This window comes from Cyprinodon variegatus, unplaced genomic scaffold, assembly GCF_000732505.1.
Source record: "Cyprinodon variegatus isolate N-32 unplaced genomic scaffold, C_variegatus-1.0 Scaffold319, whole genome shotgun sequence".
NCBI classification, from domain to species: domain Eukaryota; kingdom Metazoa; phylum Chordata; class Actinopteri; order Cyprinodontiformes; family Cyprinodontidae; genus Cyprinodon; species Cyprinodon variegatus.
In genome coordinates this window covers 660,003-679,853 of record NW_015150772.1, presented here as the reverse complement: position 1 = coordinate 679,853, position 19,851 = coordinate 660,003, and the positions used below count along the sequence as shown (strand labels likewise).

General features: G+C 37.4%; 1 protein-coding gene across 5 annotated transcripts in view; it reads left to right on the top strand.

The window, feature by feature from the left end:
• The window catches only part of mid2 (midline 2), a 208,221-nt gene that overhangs the window by 93,098 nt on the left and 95,272 nt on the right, over nucleotides 1–19,851 (top strand). For all 5 annotated transcript variants that reach the window (XM_015384686.1, XM_015384684.1, XM_015384687.1 and 2 more), the window contains one exon: nucleotides 18,899–19,773. In XM_015384686.1, the coding sequence (XP_015240172.1) occupies nucleotides 18,955–19,773 (819 nt within the window). In that variant the 5' untranslated portion in view covers nucleotides 18,899–18,954. The remainder of the gene's footprint in view (nucleotides 1–18,898; nucleotides 19,774–19,851) is intronic.

The following is a 19,851-nucleotide window of genomic DNA, read 5'->3' as shown; positions in this document are numbered from 1 at the left end:
CATGCCTAGGTGCTTGAATTTATACACCTGTGGCCATGGAAGTGATTGGAACACCTGATTCCAATAATTTGGATGGGTGAGCAAATACTTTTGGCAATATAGTGTATATATATATATATATATATTTTTTTTTTTTTTTTTCGCTTTTTGAGGAGGAGGACAAAAAACTAAGGCTGTATTTGGAGTAATAAGGTGGCGTTTGATAAGTTTTCTATATATTTCCCTTTACTTTCGGATGAATTCAGTTGTTTGAGGTTCTACACAACGACCAGTTTTAGGTGTTTTACACAAGAGGCACTCAAAGCAGAAAAAGGTACTTCATCAAGGATTTAAGATGCTAAATCATCGACTTTTTTTTTTCTCATTAAACACCTTTTTTTTCCTGTCTTGGTCTCTGATGAAAAGGGTGAGGGAAGACAGTCAATCCAAAAACAAGGTTAGTTTTTCTTTCCGTAATCAAGGGGGTTATAGACCATTCAGTCGAGAAGGCTCCTGCAAGTCTTTCCTCTGTGTTTTATCTTTTCTTTTCCTGTCTGTTGTCTAATTTTGCCTCCCTGAGTTGACGGGCTACACAGTTTGAAGAACAGAAGCCCAGTGGCTGGCATAGGGAGATTTAGAAAAGCATATGCATGTGGCATACTGCTGCACAGAGCTGAGAAACTAGTGAGTATAGAGATCACTATTAGGCTCCAATGTGACTGTGGCAAGTGTAAAGGGTTAAATTGAGATGTAGTGAAGAATAAATTTACACACAATACAATGAAGTCCTCCGTAGTGTTGTGGGTGGAGAAGCGATGGGGGGGAGGCTGTGATGGCCAGTCTGACCATTAGACGTCGCTGGAAATCACACACTGTAGCTTTAATGGAGCAATAAGTGGATTTTTAACAACTCTGTTTTACAGCTGGGCTGTGTTCTTCTTGTCTCTCTTAAAGTAAAGTTGGGTCCATGTCTGGTCAGACTCACAGTTAACCCGCACTCCGCAATTGTAGCATTACACTGAATTGAATCAATAAAGCAACAATGGTAACAATGCTGTTACACCAAAAAACACTAACATTTGATTTCATGCTGTTACTCATCGGTCCAGGAGGAGAAAAGGTATCTCCAAGTCAAACTGGAGCTGCTTTTGCTTTCAGGTGGACATTTTGATGTGCTTCATGTACTGTCTGCTATATTGCTCCAATGCTATGCTGGCAAGTCCTGAGTGGAAGCTCTTCACATACACATACATGCAGTTATGCAGCTGATCCTGCTATGTGCATAAGAGACTGGAGAATAACACAGAGAGATGGTGTGTGACGTCTTACCGTACTTAATCTGAAAAGTCTCTTTATCTAAGTTCATTAAGTTCTTTTTATCTGAAGTATTACATTTTAGCTTATTGTTTCTTTAATATTGATCATTGATAATATTGCTCAGGCATTCATTCTCAAATTTAGCTTTACCATCCATCCTTGAATTACCATGGCCAGCTGGTGCCTCATCTCATTGGGCGAGAGACAAACCCAATAAAGGTTGGCAGTCAATTACAAAGCAAAGGAAAAAAATCAGCACCAATAAGTGCAGCCACACACTTTCTCCAAATTGCAATTTAGTCTGACAAACTATCTTAAATGCATAGTTTATCTAGTTGCTGGAATCCTAACCTGCACAACAGACCATGAAAGCAACCAGCAATGCCAGGATTTTACTTACTGCAGAGCTAACCGCTGTGCAGCCCTGCTGCACTCAGGATGAACAGCATTTTTTTCTTTTTTTTTAAATGGACTGTTCATTGGTAATGAGCTGTTTTTTTTTTTAAGTTTCTCATACAGCAGCTGTGCAATTTCACTGTAAAAGGTTCTTTTAGGTAGCAGACAATATTTTTTATAAATTGTATAGACTGTTTTTTTAAAAAAACCTGTAAGATATTTCCATACTTACAGGAAACTCTTGTTAAAGGTGTGTTATTAAGTTAGTATGATGCTCTTGCTCACATATATCAGACAAATTACCAAAATGAATAATTAGGTTATGTATCAGTGAAGAAGGTTGGTTTCGTGGTAGGACATACATTTTCCAACATTTTGCTGAAAGGAATAGTTTTTTATTATTCATATTGAAAAAAAGTTCATTTTTTACTTTGTAAAATAGTCAAGGTACGCTTAGTAGAAAATAGGTGATCAGAGTGAAAAGAAAAGGTGAGTCAACAAGAGGAAAGAAGACAAGATGTCTGTTGCTTAGTGATAGTCCCTGTCCTTGAACAAGTTATTGAGTCCTTATTGTTTGTGTTGTCTTTGCTTGAGGTGGAATAAGGAAGGGCTGCAACATTATTGTTTAATTATCTGCTGAAGTGCATGAGTGCAATGACAATTAAAACAGGCTCAGATGTATAAGAAATGTATCAGAAATGAGTGAATTAATTATTTGATAACAAAACTGACTGGTTGATTATAACTATAAAGATTACTTTTGATTTCTCTTAAGAAGGTATTGCATATGAGATAAAAAAAAAAGCATTCTGGTTTTTGTAACCTTTCTTCACCCAGTGCTCATAAATTATTTCCATTCAGAGAAAACTAACAACATATCTTTTGTTTGAGAGAGAGCAGGTATTGTAATAGATTAGTAATAGATTAGTTTATTAAAAAACAGTCTATTTTCTTAAAGACAGCTACAAGGAGCATTTCAAAAACAGGTGTCGTAAGTATTTCTAAATCCAAGATGTTCCATGACAGTTTTTAAGCTCCAAAGGATCAAATTACTCACTTTTACTAAATTAGGTTTAGCCTTCTTGTTATCTACTTTAGGTATTGCTTTCTTGCTGTCATAAAGGAATAAAGGAATTCCAATTAACCATGTCAATCTTTTTTTATTGCATATCAACATTTGACACAGTTATATGTTTTATAATTAAGGTAGATTTTGATTGATAAATGAATCTATGAATAAAAATGTTCTTTAAAGGTATAGTGGAGGATTTCCGCAAATGAAAAAAAATAAAACATGCATATTTCTGTACCCGCTCCCGAGAGGGAACGCCTATTAAACATGTGTGAGAGAAGGCATGAGCCCATTTCTCCTCGTTCACACTCCATATTAAAGTTGCTGTTTGCATGGCTCATACAAGCTTACTTTCCAAAAGAAGATTAGCAAAATTTTGGCTGTGTCAGACTCACCACCTGTAAGGGAAAATGGTGACGAGCACGTAGGACGGCCTTATGTAAGCATATCACCAGAAGGATTGACAATTAGATGGACCACTTATTTCGATGATCCACCCTGAAAAAGAACATTCTCCACTATACCCTTAACTGCCACCTGACATGTAGACAGACTTATAGTGGCTGTGAACCTTTAACAGGATGGTTTTATCTGACCCCAGCTTTAATATCTGTGCCTAGAGCAGAATGTCTTGCATTGACGTGACTGGCTTGAAATACTTGAAATGCCTCTTCTTGGTATTTCTCTTAGTTAGCAAAGAAAAGTTAGGGGGATTACCACCACATACCAGGATGGACTGTGTGCAGCCATGTTATCAGTGGGCAGGAAATGAGACAGTTTAAATTTCATACCTTTTTTTTAAGTCCTAGCTGTAGTCCCTATAAATCATACAAAATGCAGTTTCTGTTAAATAGTGTCTTACATTTTTATGTTTCACCTTAGATAATTTCCACATTCCTAACTGATACCGAAATAGCTAACTTTGACTCTCAGTGTCAAACAGCATGCATTGACTTTGTAGAAAAATATCTTATTTCGGAATATCCTAATGGTTTGTCTCTATCTAATTCTGTACATCTATATTCATTATTCTTTTGTAGATAATTAGTTGGATAATCAACCAGATGCCTTTCTAACATAAAGTTTGGACACATTATCTCATTTAGTTTACTTGTTCATGTCTACTTGACCGTTGAGTGTACTGAGACTCGAGGTGAAGAAGCGTGGTTCAAAGCATAAACATATTCAAAACCTCTTTACTTATAATTTGCCTTCGCACTCTGTTAGCTCAACCTTTGTTCTTTGTCTCTGTTCATCCACGCGCTCCAGCATGCACAGCTGCGTCTAAATGTCTCCTAAGCTGTTCTGCCAACTTCTGATCCTGGGCTTGTTCTCACCTGGGCAAATACACATAAATAATGGAAGCTGCATGAAGTGAGGCTGCGGTAGTGTTGCCTCTCTGGTATGTTGAGGCCTGATAAGGCTCTCCTCCACAGGAAAAAAGCCGCACAGATATGATGAGACACCCAGTGACAGTATTAACTTTATTACCCACAGGCTGTCAGGCTGTTAACAGGCACAAGTATTAAGTCGATGGTAACTGAGAGGAGGTGCATTCTATTGGCTGTCACATCTTTATGGAAATTTAATTTTGGTCTGCTTTCATGTGTATATATATTAAACCAATTAGCATGTCAGGTTTAATATACCACAAGCTTGACAAGAGTTGATTGATATTTGGTTGAGAATATTTTGCATTGTGTTGCGTCAGGAAATGTCCTTCACACATGATAGAGCTGTAGTCAGTTCAGACAAGCAATAAAACAGTATTGTTTTCTGCAAAGAATAGGTCCTGGTGTGATCTTTTGTATTTTCAATTTAAAGGATTGTGTATGTAATTCGATTAAAATAATTCTTTAGTCCATATTTTGTAACATAGACATGCAAGCTGTGAAAATATGTGTGCTGTAGTAAACAAAAAAACTTGAAAACTTTGAAATTTTAAGCCTGTTTCAATCTTATATCTATAGATTAAAGTAAACCAGTCTCGAACCGTTTTTATTTTTTGCAAGATTAGCTGATTTTGGCTTGCAAAAGTTTTTATACCACCTCAACTTTTCAACCTCTATTTATATTTATATCACAATTACAAACTTGATACTGTTAGAATTTAGTTTTTGCATGTTAGATCAAAACAAAAGATGCACAACTTATTAAGTGTAAGGATCCACTTTCTTTCTAAATTCATTAGAGAATTAAGTGTGGGCAGGTCAGCTGACTTTGTTAAAATCCCTTTTAGAGTGTAAAATAATAAAGTAAAAAAACGTGTTGAAAATGTTCGTAAAAAGAAAGATATTGCTGAAAGACAACTGAATGATATATATTTAAACCTTCCCTTAAAGCGATGTAAGGGACATGGGAACGTAGAAATTCTTGTCACATAAGATTGATACTTGGTTTTCTGTCTAACATGTGAAAAAATACGTTTGGAGTTTAAGCACTGTGTATCAGTGTCAAGACATCTTTCTGACTGTAAACCTAGTAGGAGCAGCATCATGCTGTGGGCTAGAGTTGATGGAAAACCGGATGTACATGTTGTTAACACAGACCACCCCTGTGGCGACGTCTAACCAGTGGAACAAGCTATTCCCCTCCGAACCAGGGGGTGGCAGCAGTGATACTCTCAACAGGAATATTCTAACTAATTTCACATATTGTTAATTTATTAACCATAAACTGACAACAGAAATACAGTAAATAGATATTAACTTTGATATACTAACATTAAAGATTTTATGAAGGAAGACAAATGTTTTTCTCTGCAGTTTTCTTAGTCTTCTAAATATTAGATATAAATAACTCCTTAACCCATTTCTTGCAAAGAGTATATAGAACCATTTATTTTTAATTCAGGCTTCATTGATTAATAAATATGTGTTTAGATTTATAATTAATTGGTTTCTTAAAGTTTGCTCTGTCTTAAGTGATTTATTTGGAGAATACGGATCTTGTACTCATCTTTTTCCCGTTGGTACCATGTGATTGGTGTAGATTGAATGTTTCTGTGCCTTTCAGATTCTGGCCACCCCTAGATATAAGTAGTTCCTATCTAGCCACCCCTGTGGAAATTTTCTGGCTCTGCAACCTGTTGAAGTGGACAATAATTATTCAGTATATCTTGCATATGATTCCACTCAGTAACTGTGATATGACATATCCCATATTTAATTATATTACATTACAGTCTAAGATTACAGTATTAGTCAAAGGCCCAGATTCTTTGGTAGTTATAGGCTTCTACAATGTGGAAACTACAATAGATGTAAATACAGCACAATCATCTGTCCTGTAGCAGTAATGAAAGGGTTAAACATTTATTCCCTACTGTCATCTTTATTAAAGGGAAAATGGAAACACTAGCTTGCCTGTTGAAGCAGTTATATTCTATGTAATCCAACCAGCCTGCTGTGCCAGATAGGAAAGACTGATCCAGTCGAGGAAAAAGGAATGAGAGCACAGGAAGAGGAAAGAAAAATAAGGGGGGGATGTTGGTAATGGAGATGTTGGGCAAAGGAAGTCCACATTATTTTTCTTGATTTAATTGCTTTATCCCTTAAAACAATGATAGAAATATTGCAACTGACACCAGATACATTCCGATGCAAAGCATTTGCTGTATATCATCTTTTTTGGGGGATTTTATTCATACTGTTTTTTTATTCATACTGTTATTTTATTCATATGTTTATAGTTATCTCAACATCTTTTACTTTGCTTGGAAAAAGTTCAGCCTTCTTATGTGAGGCAAAACAACTCTACCGCAAAATACATTTGTGGTATTTCAAATCATACTTCCCTAAATTAATTCCAGTCCAAATGTCAGTAGAGGGAAATGCCAAGCATTCAGACCCTTAATAGTAATTTCCATTTAAAGAATGTCTTATTTCATTCAACTTTAAATGGCCAGCTTATTTTTTGAAGGTTAAAGCCACAGGAAGGCTGCTTAGGAGTTTAGTTTATAATGAAAACATTCATAAACCAGTTCCACATAAGTCTGTTTGAATTAACCCTTTTGTTTGTACCTCTACCATAACTTGTAGATGGTTAACTATTTTAGAAACAAATGAGCATCTTTCAGTAGAAACATGCTGGTTACCCCTGTAGTGTTTGGAGAAGCCATAAATGTATGAATGTAAGGTCCTCGCTTGAGTGAGAAATCCACTTAAAGGAAAAGTCCGGTCATATTCAGAATCCAAACTCTTGAAAGTACTTTAAATATGAAATTATTAGATACCTTTCAATAAATAAGTGTTTTTAATTGAGAGTAATTTAATTTGAATGTGCTTTACCGGAGAAATCCATGTTTGTCAAAGAACACTACTGCCACCTACCAGTTAGTGACGTCATGGTGCGGTATCGGCTGTTTATCAAGTCCCAATGCTGTATCTGGTGTTTGTCACTATGCGCTTTATCCAAGTCATCTTGAAAACATTCTTCTTTAAAATGTTGGCTACATATTATGTGCTTTTTCTCTGGCCAGAAGTTCAGTGGCAAATCCTCCCTTTTCAAGTTGGCAATCCAACGACGAACCCGTCCGTGGAGGATCATGAATCGGAAATGTGAAATAACTCATTTTTTTCCCTTTTACCCAATGTATTATAACTTTCAACTGCCAGGCACATGAGCATTGTCAGTTTAACTATAGTTCTGGTGAATTTCAATGGTGAAGTCCTCTGGAAATCAATATTTTTGTGGATTGCAGGCTTGTCTAGTAGTTCGCATTGATTTTGCTTGTAAAACGGGGAGAATGGTGTTAGGCTTACTGCACTGTGATGTCACTGCCGGAAGATGGCAAGAGTGAGGTGTTACTCAGTGATCATGACAAAAATTATTATTATTCTTTTTTTTTGCTGATAACGCTAAACTCATTAAATCACCGTGAATGTATTAGTTTTAGGTATAAATAATGATCCATTGATTATTGCTTGCTGACTGGACTTTTCCTTTTAAGATAGAAATACAGATATTAAAGCACATCTTATGACAATTATACACCCTTTTTTATTAAGAAAGTAAATAATTGTTGATTCTCAAAGAACCAGGATATAAGTTTAGTATCTTTAACCTTTTACCTGGTTTGAGATGTTAGTAAATTCTCAATAACGAGACCACAGCAGATTGAGGTCAGAAACTGCTGGCTTGTCAGCTAAACAGCATGTGTCTTTGTTTAACCTGCAGAATCAGCCTGACAGCAAGCCACCATTGTGCTGTTCCAGAATGTGGTCATAGTCTAAAGCAGCATTTTTATACACGGCAGGTGAAACATCCATGACAACAATGGACTACTACATTTTTATATTTGAAAAAAAATAAAAATAAAAACTTAAATTTCAACCAAATTTATTGAAATTTCTCCTGAAAAACAAAAATATGCTGCGACACTATTGTGTGGGAATACTGTTTTTAATAACAGAAATGCAAGAAGAAAATATGCATGCTTTGATTGAAAGATTAAGATGACTACTGTCACAACCGGAAGGTTATTTGAAGCAATCTCTTTTCAGTTAAACTGGATAAGGTTAAAAAATGCAAGAAAATATAAAAAAAAACAAAATCAACAAAGTTTTTTTAGAAAGGTGTTTCTTATGTGTGCTTGCAAGTATTATATTACATACTCATCATTCTTGTAGCATTGTTTGTGCTATCTGACTTTGGCTGTTGGACAACATATAGATTTACCAATGGAGGGTGTGTGATTTCAAATGATCTTTGCTTCGTGTACTCACAGTGAATTACTCAATAACTACATACGCAGAATGGAAATAGCCAATAACTTCTGTTTTTTTTCCACAACACCGGAGAAAACATAGACACAAGACAAACTTTCAAATGTCAATTTATCTTTATTTTCTTCGAAGCGTTGTTATTGTCGAAACAGCAGATTTCACAGTGAGACATGCAGTGTTTAACTTTTGGCGAAGTGTCAGCAGGAATCACAATTGAAACATGCTTTGGTGAGAGACAGATCATGTTGTAATAAGCAAAATTATATGATGCAACACTGTAGGGAAAGTAGGGAAAAGGCAGATTTAAGTGAGCACTCACCTTGCAAAAAAATATATAATAAAATCTGGCAGCAGATACATGCTACACGCGCTATTCCTGAAGGCTTCGAAAAAGAGGTCCGGAATAAACTTCCAGTCCTGACAGTGCAGGAGACCACATTGTGCAGCTCTGCAGGCAGACTCCTCTCTCCCCTTGGTGGGTCAGATCAATTCATCCATAGTGGTTTGAATTGGTTTTTCTAAAGTTTCAAATGTAGAGTTAGGACCTATTTGTGAAAAAAAAAAACCATCAGGGGCAACTGATTTCTTAAACATTTAATATGCTGATGTTTTAAATTTAGGGAACTCTAGAGTTGGTAATCCATATATTTTATAAATGGTAATAGTGGTGAACAGATTATTGGATGACCACAGTAGTCTCCCTCAGCATGATGTAAAACATTTTAATTTACAATTCTAGAAGAACAGAACTGTGTATAATAAGATAATTTGAAGGAAATAAAAGATCATTAAATTGTGAGGTGCTTATCAATATGATGTTATTTTTAGTTATTTTAAGACCTTGATAAAATTAGCTAGGTCCTTTTATACTTTATACCTTGACAGCCTTTTCCTCCCAGGGTTATCTCATAAGAACCTCAGCTCACTACTGTCGTAGTTTGATATAAAAAGAAACCTTATTTTTCTCTCATGAACAATTATCAATACTATTATTATTATTTTTTTCAAATGTCATGTGGATTTAGAAGTCTTATATGGCAATTTTGTCTAGATTCACTGATGTAACTCTTAACCTTTTTTATCATTGAGGAGTTGATTGAAAGATCTAAAGAAGCTAGAATAGCTAAACCGCTGCGTGAGAAGTCTGTTTTAATGAATTCAGGGTGTTTTCATGTGGAGAACATTTTACTGTCTTACCACTTTTAAGGACTTTTGAGTGGGGCACATTCACATCAAGCTCTTCCAGAAACCTATTTACTCGTCCCCACTGTCTTCCAGTGGTAGATGTGTTTAGGGGGATCCAAATATCTTGTATGACAGAAGGGGAATCAGCCAATTAAAAACCAGAATGACTTGATTCGGTAGGCCTCTTTTTACTAGAGGACGTTCTTCTAGAACACTTATTGGTTACACAATGAAATATTCGCCAACTCAGTTGAACCTAGTCACAATCACTTGGTAAAATTTCATGAATTTATCATTCTTCATTCTTCTGTTGCAGCGTAGTACGTTGCCAATATCACATTAGCTGTTGTTAGCTTTGTTTATATCCTCCGCTAATCCCCAATAAAAGCATGTTTTAATGAGCACAGAAATGCTCATATACATATATTTGTCACCTTGTCTTTAGGTACACCAGTGACAAATAACTGATAAGTCAGGAGAAGAGGTGTGCCAAGGATTCATGTTTGGATACAGTCTAAGAGTCTTAGACTGATGGGCATAAAATCACATTTTGCTAGATTCCTGCTGTCTAGCCTGCTGATTGCCCTCCAGTATACTTTGTTTGCTGCCTCTACCAATACCTCTTTTTATGTGTTAAATAGAAGTTAAAGGTGTGGTGAGTAGTTTATCTTGACGGGGAATGGCACCCATGGACTGGGGTCCTGTCTGGGATTGTGGGACTTCTGGTGGGTGTGTCCCAAACCAATCCCGCTATCGTCACAACCCCCACCTCCTTAAAGGGGTGCAAAACACCTTGCCTGTTCAGCCAGGCCAACAATTCCCTTTAACGGCACCCCTTTCAGAGATATAGTCAGGTATTGGGTGTTACAGGCTAACAAAGAAATAAAAAAAAAATAAATAAAACATAAAAACATTTCCAAAGGGGTCTGACCCGTTTCTCCGGTTCAATTAGCATGTTTTCTGAGCCAAAACAAGGCTGTGGTTTTGGTCCACTCTATAAAGCCTCGAACTCAGCACTAATTCTGACATTTTGAATTGAAAAAACGTCTTCAAACTTGGAAACAAAGTCCAGTGGAGTGTTTTTTTTTAACTTTTTTCTTTAAAGATTGGTTAGTTCTCCTTAGAAGTTTAGACTGGGCCAAATAGCTTCATGCAGTTGCATCGGATAGTTTCAGTATTTCTCAAAGGTTGTGCTGATCAAGATGGGAAATTGGTACAAAGAAGAAAGCCTGTCTCATGAGGTTTTTATTTCTACTTTGGTGTTATGCAACTGCTATTGGCGTTTAATTAATCATATTTAGTTACTTAAACACAATTGTTTTATGTCCTACCCTGCTAACATGAAACAATTGTGTTAAAGTAACTAAATATGATTAAGTAAATGCCAAAATCTGTTGCATTTTTTTCAGTGTATTTGCCTGGATCTGTCCCCCCTCATATAGCCGAATTAGGCATTTTTAAACACCAGGCTATGGTTCCAGGGTCCTGGTTGTGGTTACAATTATGTGATCTGCTCCACAAAGTGAACTCTGGCACACTAAAGAATGTTCCATAGGTTTGGAATGAAATAGTTTTCCAGCTTCATACACCTACATTTGTGTCAACAGTAGCAACTAAGGGATTTTGATTTTTTTTGTCTTAATGGTGTTGTTTTATTTAAAAGTAATTTCTATTCCTTTTGTCAGGAACTTGGATTTCTTTCTCTGGTCTCTCATGAAAGAAATTTTTTTTAGATTATATATAGGTATAATGTGGCACTCTTAATGCATGCCTTCTAAAGCACCGCTTCCTGCAGCAGAGGGACACTAATCTGCCTGCTTTTTACCGCAGTTTTGCTTTCTTCCCTCTTCAAAAACTAGACCATGTGATTTTCTACTTATGCTCCCTTACCTAGATAAACCTGTCATTGCCAGCCTCCAGTGTGATGGATAGATTCAACTACCACAGATAGATTAACACTACTCTCTACACTTGTAAACTGTGTTGTGAATACAAATGGGGGGATTGCATGGTGAGTTGTGGGATTGGACGCTTGATAAACTATACACAAAGAAAATCTGACAGTATAATGTGCTGATTTACTGTTGATTGGTGAGTGCTATCCAGTTGTAACCTTAGCAAGCAGCCAACGCTTCAGTTATGGCAAAGAGCTCAAAGTAAATCTTTAGATACAGGCTTTAATGTGTGGGCAGAGCTTGCTGTATTTCAGCTGTTATGTGCATGGTAGCATTGCCTTGTACAAAATCCACATTCATATTCCTTTGAAGATTTTTTACAGTAGAGTTTTCATTGGTACACAAAATTAAGTAAAATAAAAGTAAAAAAAAATCAACATAATTTCCTTTCAATGCTGATTCAATGGATCTACAGCTCACATTATATAGTGTAAGTCCGGTATTGTTTTCATTAACTCTGTGGTTTGGTTTAGAGGTTCGCCAATCAAGCATTAACTGTTTGATATTGATTCCGGTTACTGACACATTGTTTCTAATCTCACCGTGCATGCTGGCATTTGGACAAAAAAAAACAAACAAAGTACCTGATAATTGTGATTGTATGAAAACTCTATCTTAACTGTTGATCACTGAGGTGAGTGCTCTGCTGCCTATAGACAAGTATTGCCTTGTTTTTGTTGTTACGCTCCATTAGTTCCCTCAGTCGGGCAGACATTTATAAGCTAAATTAATCAGAATATCGCATTTCAGGTTAGAGCGATGCATGGGAGCAAGGTAATGCCTATACTGAGGTTGTTGAGATTAGCTGATAAAATGTGGTCCATCCTGTGACAGTTGAGCAGTAGTCAAGTTAATTCTGTCTTATTGGTGCATAGTGGGACCTTTTTTTTTGTTGAAAAAATGATTTGCTGTTGTGGCAGGTTGGCTTATCTAAGAGGCAAGTTGTGGATGCTGAAGTAATAAATGCATCAGTGGTCCATGTGGGAACATCATTTTACATTTCACTACTATTGAGACTAAAGATGAGTGTGATTAAAGGTCTGACCTACTGATTTTCTCTTTAAGCCATTTCCCATTTTCCTTCTGACAATTTTAATCTGTGCAAACTAAGGAGTTTTACTCCATGCCTTATAGCTTTTAAGAAATGTGCTGTTAAATTCCCCTATTATTTTTTTAAGGCAAAAATGCCTTATTGATCCCAAAGGGTAATGAAATTTTCAGTAACTTCTCATCTCATCAATGTAATTAGGCTAATTATGTGTAGTGGCCTATCTAAGAGTGGTTCTGTTGAATCCTCTGACTGAAGAAACTCTGTTCTTGTTCAACAGTCTTCTTAAGGCCACACTTTCAGTTTTCCATAGTGTTCTTCATTTTATGAAGAACATTCTCTGCAAAATAATCCCAAAGTTTCTAAAGGAGTTCCCAGAGTTCCCATTAGACCAGGCTTCATCAACCTCTTAAAGCTGGTACTGAAACCCCTGTCACACCTTAACGATTTAGCCAGCATATGCCTGATGTACGAAAAATCTTGCAAAAACGCTGGCATATGTTGGATAAGTTATGGGTCAGTTTTATATAAAATTTAAACACACTGAAGCATACTGAAACACGTCGACATCAGGCAATTACTTTCTTGACGTATTTTAGTGTATGCCCATATGTGGGCAGCAAGACACAGGTAAGTTATTTGTTTGTTGACATACTTTAGATGTAAGTTATTCATAAGTCGTGGTGTCCAGCTTATTTAAAACCTATGAGTAACGTGTGCATAGCTTATGTGTGACTTATCAAGAACTTATGTCCAACGCATATTGATGTATTTGCTGATTTCCAGATGACCGCTTCCTAGCAGACGCTAGCAGCATGACACTGAATCTGCTGCGACAGCAAACCTTTTTTCTTTCGTTCATTTGTTCGGTGGGCAGTAAACGGCAACTAGGTCAATACCACGATGAAATAAACCTTTTTATGGAGGCCAAGCGCATTCGGGCGCATTGCTGCTCTCCTCAGGACACTGGCTTGTGAAATATTAAGGGCATTATGCTGCCATGTGTTATGCTTAAGTTAGGCTGTCGTTGGACATATGTTCAGGAGTCATTATGAATATGCTTGGCATATGCCCAGGATTGAGAAACTACACCAAAAGTTCAACGTATGCCAGAGTAGAAGATTCTTGGATGTCAGGCATACATTGGCTAAATCGTCAAAGTGTGACAGGGGCTTGAGCCATCGGAATGGCTACCAATACTTACATATGAATGGAGGAACCAACATTCACCTGCATGCAAAAAGAACATATTTTTTATTTTTTCCTCCTAATTTCTAATTTTTTTCTACTTGACTTTGATCATTTTGAATACTCTGTATATGATTAAAACAGAAGAGCAACATAATGAAATAAAATTTCAAATGAGTTGGGCTGTTTTCAGTAGACACTGAGAGAACCGCTGGGAGGGCCCCCTGGTGCCCACGGGCACCGCGTTGGCAACCCCTGTATTATGCATTAAAGGGTCTCTACATGAGAACTATGAAATAGACCTTTGAATACCATTATCTGACACGTTCCATTGGTTTAACATGTATCTATCCTGACAGTAAGCACTGCAGTATGTAGCTTACAGGATTTTACAATTTTAAATTGGATCGTAACACTTCAAAATAAAAAATCTCACAGCTTCCCTCAAAGGTCAAAGTGTGGTGCTTTGTTTTAGCATTTGTGTTTCATCAAGGGTCCATCAGCCACCCCCTCATGGCCCTATAGCTATATGATTACTGTTCATTGGGGAGCAATTTTGTTTTCATCAGCAGATTGTTTGCTCAAGGATAATCATCTTTGTTTCACAAGTGTCGCTGCTCAAGAATGATGCGTTGCAGCAATGAATTCAGACACATTCACACATAGAGCCAAGGGACTGGAAATGTGAGCTTGTAGATAAACAGCTTCTTTTATTCTTTCATTATATGCAAGATTACAAAGCGGCTGAAAGAATGACATGAATATCTTCTTTTTCTGGAGCATTCCCTAAGGTTGAGCCTCGCAAACCATGAACTGATACAAAGAGCTTTTGCATAAACACAGAGCCAGTGCAGAAGTGTCAAGCAGTGGTTTATAATTTAGTTTTTAAACATCTAAGTCATGAATCATCAAAAATGTTGATTTGAAATTCCAGATGGGACACTTAACTTTAACAACATATAAAATAAAGGGAGATAGACAGTTTTTGTTTGTAGATATTACAGTTTTATAGTGCATCCACCCCACCTAGCAGATGTCCTGTCTTGCCTGAGGCCAGTGATTCAGCCCCTAAGTGGCTCCCATCATAGCACACACCGTTTCCCCAGGGTGACATAGCTAAAGCCTAATGGGCTCGGTGATGGTGTGTTAAAGCATGGTGTTAATTATAACACCATGCCCCGTTAAACACAATCACAGTAACATCAGGAGGCCCAGCAAAGTTCAGCTTTATGCTAAGGAAACGTGGTAGAATGCTGATTCACTTAGCGTTGAAACTACGAAGTAGCGTTGAAGTGCTCGTTTACTCACTGTTGACCTGATGAGCATTATCATTTAGAATTCATTTTTTGTTCTCTAGGGACAGATTTACTACAATTTTTTTTTTTTTTTTTGGAAAGCAGGATTTATCAAATTCTAATCAGCAAAAGATCTAAATAGATTAGCTTTTTGTTGGTTATCCTGTTTGTCACAATCTCTCCTCACCATATAATAAACTTCTCTTCATTCAGTGATGTTCTGCATGAGGTGTTGTCTAGCAGCGCTTTATGAATGTGACTATTGTGTCTTGTTGTTGCTGATTGTTCACTCAGGCAGGAATCATGCTGCTCAGCTGTTCCTCTCAGCAATGTGAAAACTCTCATCTATCTGTGTATGTTTGCATTTATTTGAACATACATAGTTGTAAAAGCCAAAATTACTCAAATGTTTTCCTTCTTTTAGGTTGTATTACAAAAGTTTCTATCACCTAGCCATGGTTCATGGATTAATAATGCCCCGGATGATTATATCCGTACACCCACCACCAGTCTCCCATAAAACCCATTGAAACAATCAATATTTGTCTACTTGTGAGGTAGGGATCTGTAAGGAAATAAAGGAGATTTGCACACAGGGTTCACTTTAGAAATTGATGTATCTTGACTGCATCTCTCACTGTTTCTACATTTCTCCTGAGCATCCAAAATACTGCACTTATAATTCTGCGTTGAATCTATTATTAGTCTGTTATTCAAAAGCGAAGTAGGAGAAATTGCATAACTGACACTTTTTACAGCCCCTGGATCCGTCTCTCTAGGTGTTTAACCCTATTTCCATATCAGAAACTTTCACTGGTTTTATCATATCTGCTTTGCAAAATGACTTTATTTAGAAACAAAAATAAACAAACAAAATAAGAGGAGCAGTCCAAATCAAATTTAAACTGATTCTAGAGGAAAGGCAATAAGCTTAATGTGGAGAATATCATCTTTTCTTTGTGACACAGAATGAAACAAGAGTTACTTTCTTCAAAAGGTTGTTTTCAACCTGACATTGCCTTTGCCCTCATATCTAATTTCTCCAGTCATTTTGTTTTGTCTGACCTTGTTTATCAGTTGTCTGATGTAAAAAGTAGAGACAAATCAGACCTATTGTTGGAGTAAGCCGAGTCCTATGGTGACTCAGTGGGTTGGGACCAGATTCTGGAACCTCTCTTTCATAGTAAAACAGTCATCCCCTTGATAATAATCACATCTGTAACACATCTGATCAAGGTGCAGCCCAGGTAAATACCTTAGGAGGATACTGTGCTTCTGCAAACATGAATACAAAGATCGCAACAAAAAATATGCAGACTTTTAATTTTTATGCAACCTAAAACATCATTTTGTTCACGTTTGTAAGTAGCTACATTATTTTCCAAATTGTTACATTTCAGCAGTGCAATTGCTTTTTTGTAACCCCTATTCTAAACATTATAAGCTTGCATGAATCATATTTTCTTGTACACCAGGAGGAGACGTCTGTTTGTTCGATAAAGTCTCGGCCTTTTTAGCCATGTCCGTGTTTTTATTTAGTTACTCCTGTCAGCAGTTCCTTTCTCTGGTTCCTGAGATTATTCCTGTTTGGAAATTCTGTAAAATGTCTGGGCTGAAAATGGGCCACTGCAGGAAATTTTTCAACTCTTTGTACTGAAAACAAGGACAATGCAGATGTGTGGAAAACAAGCGGAGAATTTGATTATCTGTTGCTGTCTGCACGTCGGCTCAATCTCGCTGCACAATGAACAATGTGTGAAAAACAAAACTAAGCTGACATTATTTAGTCAGTAAAACAAATGACTGTAAGTGGTAACATTTTAATGAATCTTTCAAATGTAAAATATCAGAGGTGTGTGCTTTTTTGGTACCCTTGTCAGCTCTTGCATGAGTAATCACTCAAATCGAATGTGATTTATGTATTGTTTAAATGTATATATTGTGCTATGAGGGCTATTTTTGGACATTTTAAAACTCATAAATACAAATGAAAATACACAGGTTATCACTGAATCAATATTCCTCTGTTCTATACTGTTGATTCTGAAGTTTGGACATCAAAAAATGTGTAAGTTGTGTCCGTTTTGTGGTATGAGCTGTCCATAAAGGTTAAAAAGCTATAGAAAGGATAATAAGTAAATTTTGCATGAGAGAGATGCTATCATTGTTTTAGAAACATAATGAAATTGTCATTGTCTTGTCTAATTTATTACAGCTGTTTCACGGTGCCTGCTTGGTTTCTTCTAAAGGATAGAGCAAGTCTACACACCTTTGCCCTTAAATCAGCAGGGTGGCAGTGTCAGGGAATGGAGTTATTAGTCATTTCACATGTCAGTGATTTTTAAGGCCACCTTGAGGGTAAGGCAGCTTGATATGCGGGCTACAAGGTGCTGGGATTTGGAAGTCTGTGAGATTTACAGAAAGGGTGTGAAATCAATTTTCCTTCTTAGCTTATGCTGAGCGTCTGTTCGCTTTGTTTAAATTTGCAGTTGTAATCTTGCTTTTCAAAGTTTTGTTTACCATGAAGCTACTTGTTTATTTCTCAAACTGATTTTACTTTCAAATGTGTGACCATAACAGTGAACATGTAAAGGAAAAGCAAATGCTCCACATTAGGGTTTATACCATCTGCTGTTCGGAATCCCTCCTGTTTTTCTCATATTTTCCTTACTCTGTTGAGTTCTGTTTCTTTTTTAACATCGGGCCAACCTCTATCTTTTTTTTTCTTAGTTGCTTTCCTCTGTCAGCACATGCATTTCTAACAGAAGTTTAAACAAATGAGCGAGGCCCATAGAAAATCATGTTCTTCTAAACCATTATAAACAAGTGCAAACATTAGCTGCGTCTCTAAGTACCTGCAAGGTGGTTAATTTACCTTTGGCCAGTGATTCACAGCTGATGTACTTCAAGCTAATTTTTACAGTAAAGCCTAAGACTAAAATGAATAGCACATGTAATTAAGTTCTAAATGTAGTTCATTTAGATCATTGTCCATTGCTGAATGAGTCTCATTATTTATTAAAAGTAAACTGAAGGTAGAGCAATTTCACCATGAAATAGTTTACCATAAAAAAGCAACCTAAAAGCTGAATTCTAGCCTAATGAATTGAGCAAAGGAAGCAATAGTAAATTGAGCCTCTTAACAACCTGAAATAAAACCAAGGAAAAACCTGAGAGTTGCCATGGACTTATTGAATTCTACCTAGATGGATTTCTAATATTCACATTTTATCACAGTGTGAAAGTTAAGAAAATAGAATGCTATGGATCTTGGTCTTGGTCAACCAAACAGCAACTGTTGCAGCCAAGAACGGTGTATCTTAAAATCTAAAATAACTCTTTACTTCAGCACAAGAATATAGCTCTAAAGCATCTGTTAACAGCTAACAGCTATCCACTTTTAGTATGCTCGTAGTTATCAAATTTCATGCTGATGGAGGCTAGATAGCAGGTTACAGGGAACGCTTATTGTTTTAATATCACAACATTACGGCAACAAAATGTCAACATATATAAAAAAAAGAGTTGGAATCTCCATTTAGCATTTCAGTTTTAAAAGTTTTGGTTGTGACCTGACTTGCACCTGATTGGATAAGATTTTGATTTGGCAAGATTACTACAAAGCTGTTTAAAGTCACTTGCAAAAGATCATTTTGCAGGTTAGAATTCCTACAGGTGTATTCCTCTGTATTTTGTTGTTATTAACAGTAAATATTGGTCTGTTCTCTTTCTTGTAGGTAACTGGCCAGCTTCTGTGGGATTTGATGTCACCTTTAGATTGGTTTAACTGAAAATGGAAACACTGGAGTCTGAGCTGACGTGCCCGATCTGCCTGGAGTTATTTGAAGACCCTCTGCTCTTGCCCTGTGCCCACAGCCTCTGCTTTAACTGTGCCCATCGCATCCTGGTGTCTCACTGCTCCACCAGCAAGCCCCTTGAGTCCATTTCAGCCTTTCAGTGCCCCACGTGTCGTTACGTCATCACGCTGAATCACCGCGGCCTGGAGGGCCTTAAGCGCAATGTGACGTTGCAAAACATCATTGACCGCTTTCAAAAGGCCTCCCTCAGCGGCCCCAACTCCCCCACTGAGAGCCGGCGGCTGCAGACGCAGCGGCCCTACACCGCAACCATTAGCGGCACGATAGGTGGAACGATTGGCGGCGGTGGAACAGGTGGAGGAAGTGCTCGCGGCAGCCCAGCCACTTCCAGCCACTCCCATCCACACGCCAACCACACCAATCACGTCAACCACACCAACGCCAACCACAGCCCAGCTGTTGTGGCAACAATGGATCCGAGAATCAGCTGCCAGTTCTGTGAACAGGATCCACCACGTGAGGCTGTCAAGACGTGCGTTACATGTGAAGTCTCATACTGTGACCGATGCCTGCGTGCGACGCACCCAAACAAGAAGCCTTTCACCAGCCACCGCCTGGTGGAGCCAGTACCAGACACCCATATCCGGGGGCTGACCTGTCTGGAACATGAGAACGAGAAGGTGAACATGTACTGCCTGGTGGACGATCAGCTCATATGTGCCCTCTGTAAGCTGGTAGGGCGTCACAGAGACCACCAGGTGTCCTCGCTCACAGATCGCTTTGACAAGCTCAAGGTTAGTCCTGAATTTATGCTTCACAGCAAATGCAGAACTCCCCCTATTATATGTTGTTAAACTTTGTTGGGATGGTAC